Source organism: Meleagris gallopavo, chromosome 1 (genome assembly GCF_000146605.3).
Source record: "Meleagris gallopavo isolate NT-WF06-2002-E0010 breed Aviagen turkey brand Nicholas breeding stock chromosome 1, Turkey_5.1, whole genome shotgun sequence".
Taxonomy (NCBI): domain Eukaryota; kingdom Metazoa; phylum Chordata; class Aves; order Galliformes; family Phasianidae; genus Meleagris; species Meleagris gallopavo.
Window position 1 is genome coordinate 20161171 of NC_015011.2, and position 18687 is coordinate 20179857.

An 18687-nucleotide genomic window follows, 5' to 3' on the forward strand; every position below is an offset into this window, starting at 1 on the left:
TGTGAAAAACTTCCTCCTAATATCTAACCTAAACCTCCCGTCTCAGTTTAAAATCATTCCCCCTTGTCCTATCACTATCCACACTTGTAAACATCTGTTCCCCCTCTTTATATGCTCCCTCCAAGTACTGGGAGGCCACAATGAGGTCTCCTAGGAGCCTTCTCTTCTCCAAGCTGAACAAGCCCAGTTCCCTCAGCCTTTCCTCATAGGAGAGGTGCTCCAGCCCTTTGATCATCTTAGTGGCCCTCCTCTGGACCTGCTCCAAGAGCTCCACATCTTTCCTGTACTGGGGGCCCCAGACCTGGATGCAGTACTCCAGATGGGGCCTCACAACAGTCGAGTAGAGGAATCACCTCCCTCTCCCTGCTGGCCACCCCTTTTTTAATGCAGCCCATAACACAGTTGGCCTTCCGAGCTGCAAGAGCACACTGCTGGCTCACGTTCATCATCTCATCCACCAAAACCCCCAAGTCCTTCTCCACAGGACTGCTCTCAAGGAGATCTTTCCTCAGTTTGTATAAATAACTGGGATTGCCCTAACCCACATGCAGCACCCTGCTCTTGGCCTTATTGAACCTCATTAGGTTTTCATCAGCCCGCTTCTCCAGCCTGTCCAGGTCCCTCTGGATGGCTTCCTTTCCTTCCAATGTATCAACTGAGGAACTGGACCTCAGTTCTTGCTGTGGTCCATTACTACACTCTTAAGTGTGTGCATGTATGCACTTCTTAAGAACTCATAGGAGCTTATTACTTGGTGAATGCAAATTCCCCTTTCTGTGCTGTTGCAGAATGCTATGCTTGCACAGACAATTGAAAGTTTATTTACTAGAAAATATTTCAAGTATGTTTGCTTTTTAAGGCTTGGCAATATCTTGTCAATCTTCCTTATCATTTTAATGATTTACTTAAAAAGATTTAATATACCTGTTTTTTTCCCCATGGGGCATCTTACAGAAAGTAACACCAACACCCCATTGTGCAGCTGCAATTTCTGAGGTAGCAACAAAATCTGCATAGTTTTATGTTCTTATCTGTTTGCACTGACTGTTTTATATTTACTTTCCTTTCTGAGGACTTAGAGAAGGACTAAAATTAGGTCAGATAATGCCTACTTCCATTTAAATTCTAAATGTAAACAAGAATTGAAACAAATATTTGCTGGCTTTTTGTAAACAGTAAGATATTTGAATATTTTTGAGTCCATGACTTTAATCTAAGCTCCCTCTACAGTCACTAGAGATAAACAGGTCTCCAGTAGAGGTTTATCAGTCTATTTAGTTGTGAATCGTTCACTGGGAGGACCTGTCTCTCTTTATTGACTACAGAGAACAGTAGGGCAAATAAATTCAAAGCTCAGTCCTGTCACCTGTAGGATGAGATGAACCAGCCTATTGCTTAAAGCAATGTCAGCTGTGAGAGGCTTTTACCCACTTAGATCCTGAAGACCCCTGGGGTCTGAGAGACTCTCTGGATGGCACTGTCTGACTGTTTTCATGGTGAAAAAGTTTATCTTCATATCAGTCTGAATCACATTTCAAATTTTGCCTGCTGTCTTACACCACGTCACCATCCATGGCTGTGGAGAGCCTGGCCTCATCTTCTGACTCTGAAGAGCTGTTCTTTGGCTTGCCTGAAGCCATCTCTCCTTAAGGCAGAATTGGCCCTGTTCCCTCAGCATCTCCTCACAGGGCAGGAGCTCCAAGCCCCCAAACATCACGGTGGTTGCACATGGTCTGGTTTATCCATATTATTCTTGTACTCATCACCAAACTCATCTACTACAATTGATTTTCATCTTTAAATCCTTTCACTAAACTCAGAAACAAAACACTGCTAGCGAAGAAAGCACTGAGTGTCTCTACCTAACCTGTTTTTGCTGTTACTAAATCACCCATGCCATCTTGCAATGAGTCCACATTATGCTAGTTCAGCATGTTGCTATGAATGTACTAGCATGAGCTCTTTTTGCTGCTTTTAACGTATTTTCCAGTTTCTACTCGAAGTAACCTTTGGCTTTTCTGATACCATTCCATTGTGCTGAAGTAATGTTTTTAAATTCCGTACTTGTTCTTCCTCTTCTTCCTGTATATTACCTTTACCTCTTACTGTTGCCTTTGTGCTGAAAGTCGCCTAGTTAGTCAAGCCAATTTTCTGGTGTTTTTGCTAGTCTTCCTGAATATTGGGAAGGACTGCTCTTAGTAGGACGTGGTCCTGAAAGATTTACCAGCTTCCTCCAACCGCTTTACTTGTTAAAGATGCCATAGGATCACACCTGGCATTTTCCTAAATAAGTTGAAATCTACTGTTCTGAAATTTCAGGTCTTTACTCTGCTATCTTACACTAAATATCAAGAAGTAAAGCCCGGCACAGCTTTACAGCTTACATTCAGCATGAAGTATCTTTATCTTATCTAAGCCCTAATTTTTCTACCTCTCTTATTTTAGTTAATGGACTAAGCCATTATTTTGTTTATATAAGAGAATAAGTTTTTTATTATTGAAAGACAGTAATATCTTAGGAAATCAAATCACCTCTTGATCCTTATTTGTTGAATTCATTCTTATCTCAGTTGCAAGGCACCACCATTAGGAAGCAGCTGTACGAACAGGTGACTCATGCAAGCAGGTGGAAATTATCTGGAATATATGAAGGTTTCCTGAAGCAGATATAATTAAGCATTAGAGCAAAGAGAGTGTTTAGAGAGCTGCTAGAGGTATAATCTGTTTGAGGTAGACGGAGGAAAAAGAAAAAACAAAGCACAAAAACCTTAGGTTTATATTTTGTTATTGTTAGAGTTAACAATAAAAGTCAAAGCTTAGGGAGTGAGTAAGTTTGACTCTGTAGAGCATCTGTTGACTAATCAAAGCAGGTATTCTAGACTTTACCTTCCAACTGTTCTTTAGATTGAATGTTTACAGTCAATAAAAAGATAATATATTTTTCTCACTCTGAGAGGGATTTTGGTATTTAACTGGCTGTTTTTTGCATTCTAAATGGAGTAAATTAACTCACTTTCAGTACACATCAAGAATTTATTAGGCTTGAACATGTTGATTTTTTTTCTTAGATTTTACTTCTGCAGCAGGTATGAGCTGAAATAAGATTCTTCTCACACTGCATCAATTTCCACATCTTATCTCAAGCGCTTTTTATTTCTTGAGAATATGTAGGCGTGTATATAGAAGCTTTAAAAAAAAAAGTGTGTGAGAAGATCACATTTCTGATGATCTGTTTGATTCTTCAGCTGTTGTTTTCAGGTGAAGTTCCATGTCTGTGAAAAGCTTTATTAACTTAATAAGGACTTGGTTACTGAATGTAATGAGTTTGGGACTTCATTTTCTGTGAAGTCATATTAAGGAATAAAATAAACATGCATCAGTTTTGTTTTATAGCTTCAAGGATGTAATAAGGAGAAGCTGATACTCTCCTGACATGAGAGTCTGATTGTTGTTGTTCTAGAAGCTTCTTTTGTAGATCTGAGATTTCCAGACTCTGTGGTGATATGATAGTGTGACTATCCAGTAATTTTCCATACAGGGAGGCTTCTAGCTGGCACTTTCTGTGCTGTGTGACCCATATGCATCCAAACTGTGAAATGAAGATCCGAGAGGGATTTGGCAAAGAGGTTTTTTTTTCTGTTTGCTTCTTTCATTTTAGGAAAAAATGAGAAAATGCTATTAGTAATAACAGTAGTTCATGCTTTGAAGTGAGTGCTCCTAGTATGGGAAGAGATGGCAGTGGAGCTACTATTCCACTGGAATTGTACAAGTATGGAGGAGCCTTTCATTCTTGAAGTGCCAGAAAATGTGTGGAGCCCTTGTCTCTGCTACAGGAAGGTGAGCTGTTCCTGCCTGCTGCGGTGTGACGGCTGTGCTCTGCTTCCTGAAAGCCTAAACTGAACTGAGGAGTCTCACTATGCCTGTTGTCCCTTCCATCCCTGCTTGGGACCAAGGGCCTTAAGCAAGTCCCAAGTCCGTGGGTGGGAGTATAATGAATCTCTGCTGTTTAGTGAATGCTAAAGCAAGGAAGCCTCCTCACTGGGGGGGGGAAGGCAAAGGCTAATAATCTTCCCTGGTGTTTCGTAATGATGATTATATAGGCTCTTTGGGACAGTGCTTTTTGTCTCGAGAACTCCATTTCTAGTTGTTTTTCCCCATATGTTGTCCTGTTAGGCTAAGCACTGAAGATGAGGATGTGTTTCTGCAGCTAATTGCCCACGTGATATCAAGGTCCTGCTCTGCTGTGGGCTGCAAGGCGCTGCAGCCTGTGGAGACTCCAAATCTTAGGCTTTGATCCACCAGTCAGTACAAAGAGCAAGCTGGCCTTGTTAAGGTGCCTTTGCTTTGATACCATAAACAACAGAGACTCGGGGGCTACTGGCCACCAAGGCAGGCACTGATTATTTAGTTCTGGTTTATATTTTCTGTACAGTGCTCTCTGTATGTGAAGCAGTATAATTGAAACCATTCTTTTTGTTAGTCTGACTGTTGTGACATCTGTGAATATAAAGGCATTTTTTTTAATCTCTCGAGTAAAATATTGTTAATTGCTGGCTCAGACAGATTAAGTGAGTAGAAAGGATAACGTGCAGGGAACTATCCTCAGAAATAACAGATAAGACCCTGATTGATATACAAATGTATAGTAAACTTAATTGTATGGGGTATTGTGTCTAGCATAATTTTCTCATTGTAATTGGGAATGAAACCGCACATCTTTAGAAATCAGACAAAGAAAAATTTAACAGGTCATTTTAGAAACTTCTGCATAATACTCTCAGACCCCTTAATTGTTCTCATAAATGCAGAGAGTTATATTTGGACTACCTAGCCCAGATAAAATAAGACCTCACACAACCCTCCTATGTGCCGAAAGTGGCACTCAGACATCACAGTCTGTGATCTGTGAAGATGTTCTTGGATCTGTGAAACTTCTGGTGTCTAATTTTGGTCAGTAAATTTCCCTTAGTGTTTATAGTTCGTCAGCTGAGTTAACCCACAAGGGCTGCCTCCATGGGAGTTAGCTTATTGCCAGAACGTTTGGCAAGTAATATTACATTCAGTGTTAAATAAGTTCCTCAAGAAGTAAGGACCAGATCCTGGGACCTGCAGTGCACAAGCCCTGCACAAAAGTATGTCACAGTGAAGAGTGATGGTGCAAAATGTGGCTTCAGAGCAACTAGCATTTCGGAAGGAGAAATTAAAAAGGAAAAAAATAAAAAAATTTAAAAAAGGAGGGAAGTGGATGGGGGAAGAATGCAGCTAGAGATGATAACATTGTCCTTTCTCCATATATGTTTTTAAAAGAAAAAGAGAAGTGTAAACCAATCTTATATACAGAGGTGGCTGTGGGCTATTAATGCTGTATTGGTTCCAACCTGGATATGATTTGGACACATCTCGAATTATGGAATCATTTGAGTTGGAAGGGACCCTTAAAAGTCATCTAGTCCAACTCCCCTGCAATCAACACCAGCACCTACAGCTAGGTCAGGCTGCTTAGAGCCTGATCCAACCTGTGGGTAGGGGGCATCTACCGTGTCTCTGGGCAACCTGTTCTAGTGCTTCACTGCTCTTATTGTTGGGGGGGGGGGGGGGAAAGCCCTTCTTCCTTATATTCAATTTAAGTCTCCCCTCTTTCAGTTTGAAACACTTCAGTTTGGAGGGGGTCCAGATGAGGGCCATGAGGATGATCAGAGGGCAGGAGCACCTCCCCTATAAAGACAGACTGAGGAAGTGGGGCTTGTTCAGCCTGAAGAAGAGAAGGCTGTGAGGACACCTCATTGCAGCCCTCCAGTATTTAAAAGGGGTTTATGAGCAGGAGGGGACTCAACTTTTTACAGGTATAGACAGTGATAGGACAAGGGGGAATGGTTTTAAGCTCAAGGAGGGAAGGTTTATATTAGATGTCTGGGGAAGTCCTTTACAGAGAGGGTGGTGAGGTGCTGGAACAGGTTGCCCAGAGAGATTGTGGTTGCTCTGTCTCTGAGGTTTTTAAGAGCAGGTTGGACGGGGCCCTGGGCAACCTTATCTAGTACTGGAGGTTGGTGGCCCTTCTTGGAGTCCTTTCCAAGCTAAGCAATTCTATGAAACCATTTTCTGTTTGTTGTGTCCCTGTCACCACAGACCCTGCTATAGAGTCCATTCCCTTCTTTCTTAAAGCTCTCCTTTAGATAATGAAAGGCCGCTCTGGAGTCTCCCCAGAGCCCTCTCTTCTCCAGGCTGAACAGCCCAAGGTCTCTCAGCCTGTTTTTGTAGGGGAGGTGATCCATCCCCTGGATCATTTTTGTGGCCTCTGCTTGGTATTTCCTACTGGCTAGTTCAAAAAATATGTAAATCCCATTTCAAGATACTCAACTTCACTAATATCCTGCATAGGCAGCTCTAGTGCAAGACAGAGACCACAAATTCTATTCCAGTAATACAATTTGTTGGTCGAAGTTGTCTGCAATCTGTGAAGGAGATGATAGACTTAAGACATCAAAAACAAATGTTTTCAAAGTTCTCTTTTTTTTTTAATTTATTTTTGCTTTTATTTTTTAAGGAAATGTAGACGACATTGATACTCTACAGAAAAATATGTTGATTCTTTCAGTTGACAGTTTTATACCAAATTATTCAGTGCCTAGGAGTAGATAAGTGACACTGATATGCAGAAATACTTTTGTGAACCACTTTCAATAGATGGAAATGGAATTGTATCAGGTTCAGCACAGGCTGATGTTCCCACACCACTTGTCATCAGGAGCATCTACTCAGGTTTTTGGTGTCTCCAATGTTTATTCAATACTCCTGACACTTTTAAATCTAGTTTAGTGTAATTTTGCTTTTTATGGGGTCTTTTAACATATGCAGCAACAGACTGAAGGAGGACAATTTCAAAATAAAAGATGTTCACTCATCAAAAGCTACTCTAGTATTCAGAAGTAGTACAAGGTACCCTAGTTCCTAATACAAATTGTCTGTGCACAGTATATGGAAGATTTCCAAAGACTACTGATCAGAACATCAATATACTGCGTACAGTGGCTGTGCACTGGAACAGTCTGGTAAACATGGAGTTATCTTGGATATCTGTAATTGAATTGAATTCTTAAAAGCAAATGTTTTGCATCTGTCAAAAAAAAAAAAAAAGAGAATTCTAAGTCTCCCAGGACTCCCAGTACTTAGCTGGAATAGGAGTGGTTGACTTTTTTTTACCTAAATGAAGATGCTGAATTATGTGTAATAGTTTGTAGGTTGCTCTGGGCATTTTCACTGCCCTTTAAGGAAAAAGCAAACATTAGTCTGGGATCACAGGGCTGAAGTTTCCTTCCCTGCCCACTGAAGCACGCTGTAGTTGTGTGGATAACCACAGGTGTGAACCTGGGTGGAGGAGATCCCGAGCCCCTCCTCTGAGCAGCAGAAAGCAGTTGCCAGTGATCTCTCCCTCTGACTACTGGCATCCTGACAGAATTATCTTCTGTTTCTGGGAATGCTGAAATGGGAAAAAAATGAGTGATGGAGCTTTTCTGGCTTATTGAAAGCTCCTCACGCTCCCTTAATTCAGCATCCTGCGGAGCTACTGAAGGATGTTGTTCGTGGTGGTACCAGACTTACAGGATCAAGCTAACTGAGAACTTTTAAGAACCTTCAAAAGGGCTTATATATCATCTGCATTTGGGTTTAGTGATATTGGAGAGTCATGCTAGGGAAGAAATCTCAATCACACTAACCAGGAAGGCTAAGGCTAGCACTCAAACAAGGCTGTATGGTGTTGATAACAGTAAACTGATTTATACTTAAATTGCAATGAATAAAAATAGGAAAAAGGAGAATTTACAGGAATGATATTCTCATCCAACATAAGCTATTTTCCTGCACCAAGTATTGCTTTTGCTGACTTTGTGGATGTTTTCTCAATATAAATGGAAAAAAAAATTGTATATTATGGGGAATGAAGCCTATCTCAGTAGACTAGAGTGAGTAGTGACTCTCTCTAGGATATGTCATAGAAGAGTTCCTTTTTGTCCTTTCTGCTGGTCCAGGTGGAAATACGTTTGAACCATTAACTGCCAAAAGGGAGAAGCAGTGCTGCAGCTGAGAAGCCTAGATCAGCTGGTCAAAGTTGTGGTTGAAAAGAGAGGAGGGAGTGAGATGAGTCAGGGAAAGCCAGTAGTGAAGCAAATGGGTGTCTGGAAATAGGTCATAGAATCATAGAATCACTAACGATGGAAAAGACCTACAAGATCATCCAGTCCAACCATTCACCTATCATCAATAGGTCTCACTAAACCATGTCCCTCAACACAATGTCTAAATGTTCCTTGAACACCTGCAGGGTTGGTGACTCCACCACCTCCCTGGGCAGCCCGGTGCCTGATCACTCATTCAGAGCAGTAGTATTTCCTAACATCCAACCCGAATCTTCCGTGGTGCAACTTGAGGCCGTTCCCTCTAGTCCTGTCACTACTTACGCAAGAGAAGAGGCCGACTCCCAGCTCACTGCAACCTCCTTTCAGGAAGTTGTAGAGAGTGATAAAGTCTCCCCCAAGCTTCCTCTTCTCCACACTAAATAATCCCAGCTCCCTCAGTCACTCCTCAGAAGGCCTGCTCTCCAGACTCCTCACCAGCTTCATTGTCCTTCTCTGAACACATGCCAGAGCCTCAATGTCTTTCTTGTAGTGAGGGGCCCAAAATTGAACACAGTATCGAGGTGCAGCCTCACCAGTGCTGAGTACAGTGGTACAATCACTTCCCTGTTCCTGCTGGCAACATTGTTCCTGATGCAAGCCAGGATGCCATTGGCCTTCGTGGCCACCTGGGCACACTGCTGGCTCATGTTCAGCTGAGCAATCAATACCCCCAGGTCCATTTCCTCTACACAGTCTTCCAGCCACTCTGCCCCAAGCCTGTAACATTGTGTGGGGTTGCTGTGACCAAAGTGCAGGACCTGGCACTTCACACAGAAGAAAGAGTAAAGATAATAGGGCAAAAATGTAAGTTGTTGAAATATCTGAAGAAAGAAAGCACAAACTATAGGAAGCATGAGGAAAAAACTATCAGGGAAAATTATTTATTTATCTATCTGTCTATCCTTATAAGGAACATATGTTGGCTGCTCTGTAAGTAATGCCTTCTATTTATTTCCATGAAAAATACAATAGATACCAAGAGCAAAGGAACACTACTTGATAGAGCAAAATTCCAGCCATAGGGCACTATTTTTCAACACAGTTACTACTATTAGCTATGTATTTTTGCCAGTGATGAAATAGAGTCTGCATGTTATATCTATATGCAAGTGTCTTTTTAAGTTTTGAACTTTCAGTGCTGTCCTATTCTTTGTGCGATTTTGCTAGTGACTGCTGGCAGAGTTAAAACAAATGATGAACAAGTTTGTGCTTGTACCTCTGATATGCCGGATCATGGGCACAACCTTCTGCTGCTTGATTTATTTGTTTGCTTTATTATTTTAATGTTGTGCCTTTCCTATGCGTATGACAATATTTATGAAATACTGGTATGTTTGAAAACTGATTGTTAGGTTTTCTGTTTGCTACCATCTATTATTATAGATACATTATGGAGACTATCTGTGTGCTATTTTTTGGTGTAGGCTCCGTTTCTTGATAGTTCTTGATCTCATTACCCTGTTAGGCTCTGAGCACAGTTTGTGTTGCTCTGACTTCTTGTCTGTGGAGCAGTCTCCAAAACACCAGTCACTCTGTAAAGACCTTGCAAATTGTCTGCAAAATGCTTCAGTGACAATGTGAACTATCCCCAAACAGCAGATAATGTGTTCACATCCACTGTTTAGTGCTACTAAATGTTTCACGGAAGACCAACACACTGGCAACCAGTTTGACCTTCAGGGATTCCAGTTTCTGACACTGCTAGATACAAGGAAACAAAGCAGTTGGTCATTCCTGTTATTTGAAACAAGTTTGGCCACATAATGAGTTTATCTTTTTGGCTTTATGTTGTTCCCTTCTCACCCCATGTCACTTCTTCATTGCCAGTGCACTTGACCAGCTTACTGAGTTTAAATATTGGGACTATTGCAACTTTCTAAAATTCTGTAGGAGCTGTTGTGGAGAATCTGCAAACCTGTGGCAGCATGGTCCTACTTTGTGTGCTCTTACTGTGTTTGCCTGGATTTTGATCTCTCTGCTTGCCCTTATGCTTTTGATGACATAATCCATGGATCAATACAGCGATAAACCTCAGTATTTAAGTCAGAGATCAGAATAAAAATCTGGTAATGATGGAACAGAAGAGACATTGCCATATGTTGTTCAGGAGCCATGTGGAAGAGGATGCCTTTTGTACTCGGCCACCCTATTTTTAAATGTAGTCCATTTTGAATAGAAAGGGAGGATATCTGTCCTGTGAGCCTCAGAGCTTAGTTCATGGATGACTCCCAATCTTTTGATTGGAAAAGTTTTGCATTTTTCTTCAACTTTTCTACCAGTAGCAAAGGGACTTAGCATCTCACTGTGGTAATGTGAAAAGCATTTAATTCTTTGGAAATGGCTGAGAATGTACATTCACATTTTCTTGTAGCTTTTAAGGTTAAAAACACAATGTAAAACTGCTGCTTACCAACACTGATTATTTTTTAGAAAAGTAGAAAAATTATCTGAAATCAAAATAAAAAAAAGCCAGCTGACATTTCTCTTTTCCAAGTCTGTAATATATGGATTTAAAACTATGTTTTATAATCCTATATGAACTGGCTATACTCCAGAAGGAATCCCTAGCTGTGATGAATCACAGGGGTTCCCTTAATGTGCTCTGATATGATGAGGTGTCCAAGGCATTAGTGCAGGGCAGACAGATTACAGGGAATCTGGGCTTTCTGGAGGAACAGCTGAAGTGTTGCATGCTCTAAAACACATGAAGGATGTGCAGATGTGTCTGGGTAGCTGAGCACTGTCTACATAAATTGATGTTCTCCACAGCTGTGGAGAATGCTGTAAACAGTACAAAACTCACTTTGTCTCCCCACGTTATGTTTTCAGATATTTGTATCTGATAGTAAGCTGACAGCATGGGTAACAGAAGGATAGCACTACTGCTCAGCCAGTGGTATACAGGGTACTGCTCTTGCAATGTTGAAGAGTGAATGCAAAAACGAGAATTGTCCATTAAGCAGAGCACCCATCTTGCATCTTGCTGAGAGCGCTTCCTCCATAGTGATGTTCTCTATAATCAGGAAAAAATCCTGTGACAACTGCATGTCCTCATGGGTGAGTGAAGATGGCTGCTGTGCTCTCTGTAGTTCTATTTGTAAATGAATATAAAGAAAACCTGATTTGGATAGCAATATTACCTTACAAGATAATTTTATTGCTGCTGAATAATAATAATAATAATAAATGTCTTTATTAGTTTGGACCAAAAGTAATGCACATCTTTATAAATTTCCTCAAACTCATCAGAAGAGGCTACAGTTGCTGCCAGCATTGTAGTGACAGAGCCTAATGAGGAAAATGGAAATAAAAAAGCTTTAAAATATGAGAGTTCACGCTTTGCTCAGTAGAGATTGACATGAGTTTAACATATTGATGCACACAATTAAGTGAGAGTTTTCCAACAAGCAGAAAAAGAGGTTTAGTAGTTGAAGTCCCTAGAGCTATCTGCCCATCCTTGGCTTCCCATTTGATCTGATGAGTGGAGAACATAAGAAGCTGTAAAGGAAGCACTAACAGCTGTTCCCAAGGTTAAGATCCCCCACTCCCCTTGTAGTGATTTGATCTCAGTATGAAAATGTTACTCATTTGATCTACTGTTTCTCCCATTTATTGTTCAGTGCTTTGACCTCAGCTGGTTTTAAAATATTTGGAAAGAAGCTGCCTACATATGGTGGATAATTTAATGTGGAACTGCTTATTGTAGCTGGCTTTTCAGAGGCAAATCCAGGACTTAAAGGGATGTGGAAATAGCAGAATAGAGCTTCCTTGCTGAGAAAATGCCATTGTTAAACATTTATCAATAGATTCTTTTGCACAAAACATTGATGACATTTCAAGCTGTCCTTAGATGGATTCTTGTCCTCCCGGAGTTACACAGCAATGCACAGTGTGACAAGATGTGTTTCAGCTGTAAAAACGTTCATAATGCATAAATATCCTTTTAATGTTTTTGCCCTAAAGTGCATCACAGAGCACAAAGGCCTGTACTTTGCAGAGTGGTAAATTTGTTTTGTAGATGCTGCATCTATTCAGGGATTTGAAATTGTGATATCACTTTTTTTTTCTTTCTTATGTACTATTCCTTACGTGTAATTAAAAATAATTACTTCTAATGAGTCCCTGACCTACTTCAACCCAATGGGAGCAAACTATTTATCAAATTCAAACCCTTTATATTATACACATTCCTTCTTTTTGCACCTTGTTGTATGAAGGCAGCACAGAGGTCACAAACTAAAAGAGCCTTGCTGTAACACATCTGGTTAATGTGGATAATGGAGGTGGAATGAAATGCTGTGTAAGTTTAATATTTTGTCATCCCATATCTGATGCTATACAAATATGTGTTTTAGCTATAAGAAGCTACTTTCTTGAGGGTAATTCACTTTATGCAGAATACCTTAGGCGCCGATGGATTTGCCCTCAGAGGTAACCTCAGAAAGAGGTGCAATATCTCATTTCTGTTTTTGTAGTTGGTGACCTGTGTCTTTTTCTCATGAAAACTTCAGTGTAGCTCATTGAAAGTATATGCTTCTCAGGAATATGTCCTTAGAATGTAACTGATATCAAAAGAGGTAAAACCAGTGCAAGACTAGTAGGAGGTGAAAAGAAAGAGTAAAATAATTTACCCATCCCAACTCAGAAACATTTAGGTGTGATGGATCACTTCTGTCTGTGTATCTGGAGAAAAGAATAGGAAGAGATGTATTAGATTTAATCACAAATGCCATATTTCTGCACAAAAATGTATAAAATGCAGAGGAATTTTCAAAAAAATTGACATTACCTTATCATTAGCTCCTTTTCAAGAGGTGTACAAGTTGCAAGCAGCCTTGAAAGAAACCATTATGATAGTTAGTGCCAACAGAATGACTTGGAGTAACTCAAATTGTTTTTTTTAAAAAAATCCTGCCTTCTAAGGGAAATCCGCTAATGAGCTTTCAGATTATACTTCCATTCTTTCCCTTTCCAAAGCTTTTAATTTTTTTTTTTTTTCCCTTCTTTTCATCTAAATGCATTTTAAGTCATATCCGTCTAGGTAAAAAGTGTACCTGTTTTTAATGTATTTTCTCTAGCAGGTGTTTTTTGGGAACATCTATGTCAGTTCCTGCCCAGGGTACCTTACTGGACACATGATGAATACTGTGGTTAGCAGATGTCTCTCAGATGGTGTCAAAGTCCTAAACGTTAAGAGAGAACATACACTGTGTCCTTCTGAATAAATAAAATTTACAAATACACGTTTTTAAATCTAAATGAATGTACATCTAATGCAAACATAAATAGAAGCAGAATGGTCTTTTTCACGGTAAAATCCATGGAAAAAGGCTGAATCAAAAACTACATGTGCTGAACCTTTTCTGTGTGAGCTGTAGGTGATTTGTAGTCAGTGGAGCTGGCAAGGCATCAACCTGCTCTGAGCCCTGAAAGGGTCATTTCAAATCTCCGACGGCATGGGTGAGTCTTAACATGTTATATCTTTCCAGGATGTTCTCTAGTTTTGGTTTATTCTCAAAATGAATGAAATAAGGTCTCTAGTAATGCATGGGTAACCTATTCAGTATTTGCCGTAGATGGACAGATGAAGGCCTTTCAGAAGGAAATTGATAGTTAGCTGTGCTAATCATCATGTGTTGCTAAAATGAATGGGATAGTGAGATTCAAGAGAAGACCCGTAGCTGTTTACAGTAATGTTCTAAATTGAGTATGTATCAATTAAGTTTATCCCCCAGGCTCCCTTTAGTGTCAGTGGAGGGAAATGGACAGTTTCAGGGTACATTTCATCTCCTACAGTTGGTAACAAAATGGAGCAGTTTAAATCTTTTTCTGGCATAGTTCAAAACCTCATCAAACTCTTTTAAATCTTGTATGTCTAACCTCAGTGAGTTTAGCATTACTGCACTGCAGGCTGACACACATTTTCTGAAGTGCGAGCAGGCTAGGATGATGCTCCAGCTAATGGCAATTTACAAATGTGTAAATGTATCTAATAGCTGAAAGACAGTGACCTCAGCTCTCTTCAGCAACTGTTCAATATCTAAGCCCTGAGGATTCATTTCACTGCTGTGATTTTTTTATTTTTTATTTTTTTACTCACAGGGAACTCTCTCTTGCTGTACATAAGAGGGAATAAAAATCTTGAAAAGACAAGCGCTATTAATGATTAATGATAGATTAAGCCCATTATGCTGCGTGCCTGTATTGCATGGTTACTTCTGTGAGCGTAACTCACTATCAGTAATGTTCAAAATTATTGGTGATTTCTTTCTTGTTTTTTTTTTTGGTATGAGTTTAGCTTGTTTTGCTGTCTCCTACTCTGCTCCCAAATCATGCTTTCAGATGAAAGGCTGCATAAAGGAAGATGGCACTCAAAGTGACCAGCTGATACTATACACTGACAAATGCAGCAAGCAAATGGATTTGAGAGCTCAGTAAGGAAGATTCCAATGACCTTTTGTGCTTAATTTGGACAGAATGTCATAGAAGAGAAGGCATATTGGCTGAGAGCTGCCTGCTGTGTTCAAGATTCTTTACTGGAAGGGCAAATTGATCTCACTTAGTTTTCTTTGCTGTTCTTAGTGCAAAACCTGTATGGGATTGGATCCCTGCACTGGACCCACCAAATACATCCGGAGTCATAATTACTGATGAATAGTAGTTGGGAGTTGGCTTTTTCGTTTTTTTTTCCCCCAGTATATTGGAGACTGGAAGTGGTTCACCAGTTGAGTGAAATAAATGACATACAATGCTAGCTGCTTTTGGCTGTTCTGAAATTGCTCACACCTGCTCCATCAGGAAGCAGCAGTCTGTTCTGTAGTAATGCTTGGAAGATATGTCATACAGATATTCCCTCTTTGAAGTGCTGCCGCAATTACAGCTTTTGGACAGCTAGTTCTGACGTAACTGCTCTGTCTTCTTTGATCCTCTTGGAAGAGGAGATCTTTAGAGACTGATTTTAAATCAACTTGGAGATGTGCTCAAAAAGATCCAGGAAAAAAACAGAGTACGCTTGACTGACGATTTTGGCTTGAAACTGAGTTGCAGTCTTAGCCTTTCTACTCAGTTATAAGCTGTTGTTTTATTTGTTGTTTTTTTTTCTGTCCGCTCCTTTTTTTCTTCTTTTATTTTTTTCCCCAAACATATGGAATCATTTTCTGATGTTTCTGACTGTGGATAATAGACAAAATGAATTGCTGGTAGTTTCAGCTGCAGCCCAGGATGCACTAAGATTATGACCAGTCCATACTAAAACTGGATATTATTTCAAATCCAGATGTTGTAGTTAAAGTGCCATACTATAAATGTTTGTCTTCAAATAACATTAGGGTTTTTAATAGATCAGCTTAAGCTTAAAAATAAAAATAAGGCTTTTATGAATTTCTCTGCATAATAATTTCAAAGAGTTCAAGAATGTCACTCACTGGAAGTAGAGAGTTTATCAGATCATATTTAACAGAAGGAGAGTGGCCTAACCATAGGTTAGGAAGAATAGGAAAAAAAATCATCAGTGAACATTCATACATAAATGCTTCCAGCCCTTCCCAGGGAATGTGACAGCTGTCGTGTGACAACTCATTCAAATGTAGTTATACAATCCTTTACTTTTTCCTTTTGTCCCCCAAGGAACTGAAGTTTTATTGACAGTGCTACATAACATATAAATACAATGCAAATATTGAATGAATTGTATTTAATTTTGAAAATTTAGACTGATAAATTTAGAATGGGAAATACGGGAGCAAGAGACCTTACACACGTCTCTTTCAAAAAGCAAATTTACATCTCAGGGGGCCAATAGAACCTGAAGTATAAATGCAGAATGTATTTAGGGAGTTTTTAAAACACATATTACTGAATTGATAGCGCATAACAGTTCCTTTGCTTAGGCAGCATTATGCTCTGTCTTGTAAAATGTACTTGGGGACGTGCAAAATGGTTTATTAAACATACAGTCCATAACGAGGGTTGTTACATTTTAATGTATATATTTTTTGTTCATGGGTTATTGAACCACTAAATCCTAGCACTTTTTCCTTGTGCCAAACAATGTCTGAGTATTGTTTGGAGTGTCTTCAAGCAAATGTATTACTGTACGATAAAAATAAATAACCTGAATATTCCGTTGCATGAGCCTTTTTTCTTGAAACTCAGGCGTGGCTTTCTGTTTAGGCAGTGTTTCCCCTCCTTTTACTTCATGCTGGTGATAAGTTGGCAGGAGCTATAAAGCTGCGGTGGCTTAAGGTGCATCCAGTGATTTCAGGGGTGTTTGGTTTGGACTGTTATTTACCTTCCCTTCTCTTCCACTGTTATTAGAAATAACTCTAGGGAAGAGGCTGAGCTACAGGGAGCTGAAAAGTAGGAAAATTGCTTCTCTTCTCTGCCTTTTCCATGGCCTCAAATCAGCAACACTCACCAAAAATAAAATATCTCTATTGATCTGAAGAATCTCATTGCAAAGTTGTACCAACAGCTCTCCTACCCATATCTAGGATTTGTTATTCGTCTCATGCCTGAAGAGGAAGAAGAACTGAGAATGTTAATGGATATATAATGCTGTGGTCTGGCCTTTATGTTTTTCAACAACAAAATATCTGTCTGGTGGTGTTGATAATATCTCTCGCTGGTGTTGATTTTATAGTTGTTATCAATGAAATAACTTTCCTCAAAGCAACAACCCCATGGTTTTTGTGAAATGACACACTGAGGTGCAAAATGACACACAAAAGTTGCCTTTACTTTTTTCTACCTAGAAAAAGCTGACGGTTTTGAACAGTAATAGAGCAGATTTTGAAAGGGAATGATATGTGCTCTAAATGCGCATAATTGTGTTGTTGGAGAACAGAATCTGTTCTCTGTAAAGAGATAAAGATGTTTCGAATATTTTCTGAAAGAAAGGGAATTTATACAAGACAACTTTTGTAAGGAGATTTTATCTTGTTTTTTCTTGGTGGGTCTTTGTTATGTTAGGAATACTAATTTGTATGAGATACAACCTTTAACTTGCTTTATCTGTGATCCTCCCTTTTTTCTGTTCTCTCTGATTGTTATTATTCCAGTATTTCAGATTGTTTATTCTAAGGCTTCTCCATGAGTAGAAAATTTCTTAAAGAAATGTACAGCCAAGATATGTAAGAGTTGTTTCTTTTTCTGACTGAGAAATAATTTTGCCACCCCTTAGGCTATAAACTGCTTTTTTTCAGGTTGTAGGAATCTGTGCTGCCTATAAAGGCAGGGTTAGTGACCAGAATGTTAATAACATACATTTAAAAAAAATAAAAATTGAGTAAACACTGTATAGGATGCAAGTATTCCACTGAAATCATCTACCATAGCATCTAATGAAACAGTGGGCATTTATTGGATGACTTGTTACCAAGAACTGTTAAATGTGGTTCTCAAAACAATCAATTTAGAATTGATATCAGATTAGGAACTCTTATTATTGCTTCATTGAAGGCTATTTTATATTTTGTAGAATGTACATTAAGCACCTATTATTAACAGAGATTATAAACCATTTACTGAAGATAAGAGTGCTAATTTATTTTTAAAGTGTATTTCAATTATTTACTGGGTATATTGTCTATTTTTTTTTTGTTTGTTTGTTTCCACGAAGACTACTGGAATGAAGGACTACAGACCTTCATTGTAACCTTTTTCCTTCTCTGAATTTATACTGTATAGAGACTATATACATATATACAGTTGTGTATTTTTTATCAGATAGCTTTTGGTATTTAGTATCCAGAAAGAAAATGGAAAAACACGCATATAGGTATGCACATAGACGAAACAAGAATATGGAAATAATCTACATTTTACTCATTGAATTGAAGTGTGGCATTTTTAAGAATCAGACATTAATAATGTGATCTTCTTACCTTCTGTAGTAGTATTAAGCATCCCTCCTTTAAAAAAATCTGTTCCTGTCATGGCCAGGATCACAAAAGAAGTTGTTAACGCTTACATGTCAACAATCGTGACATCTAGAGCAAAGCAGAATGCATTATTTCTTACTAAGAGTGTTATTTAAGACTTGACTGACATTTTACAAAATCTGAGCTTCTTTCTGATCAGTTGATTTAATTAAAACAAGATATTCGGTTTTGCAGAGTGCATGTGCATAATCTCTTTTAAGCATTTTGAACACATACATATATAGAGGGTAAAGATACTATATAGCCATGCATTACTTGTCGTTTTATTTCCAGATACCTCAAATCAGCTATGCATCTACAGCTCCAGAACTGAGTGATAACACCAGGTATGACTTCTTCTCTCGAGTGGTCCCACCTGACTCCTACCAAGCACAGGCCATGGTTGACATTGTGACAGCTCTTGGGTGGAACTATGTGTCAACGTTGGCTTCCGAAGGAAACTACGGAGAGAGCGGCGTAGAGGCATTCACCCAGATCTCTAGGGAAATTGGTAAGTGTATACTTGTCGGGTTTTGCATTTATAGCTGGCAGATCATCACTGAGCTCTGCTTGGTTCTATGCAGGATGATCAG

General features: G+C 39.2%; 1 protein-coding gene across 1 annotated transcript in view; it reads left to right on the top strand.

Annotated features, from left to right (window-relative positions):
* The window catches only part of GRM8 (glutamate metabotropic receptor 8), a 319688-nt gene that overhangs the window by 42363 nt on the left and 258638 nt on the right, over positions 1 to 18687 (top strand). Inside the window, exon 2 of the mRNA XM_031553129.1 lies at positions 18389 to 18605. Coding sequence (XP_031408989.1) covers positions 18389 to 18605 — 217 coding nt within the window. The remainder of the gene's footprint in view (positions 1 to 18388; positions 18606 to 18687) is intronic.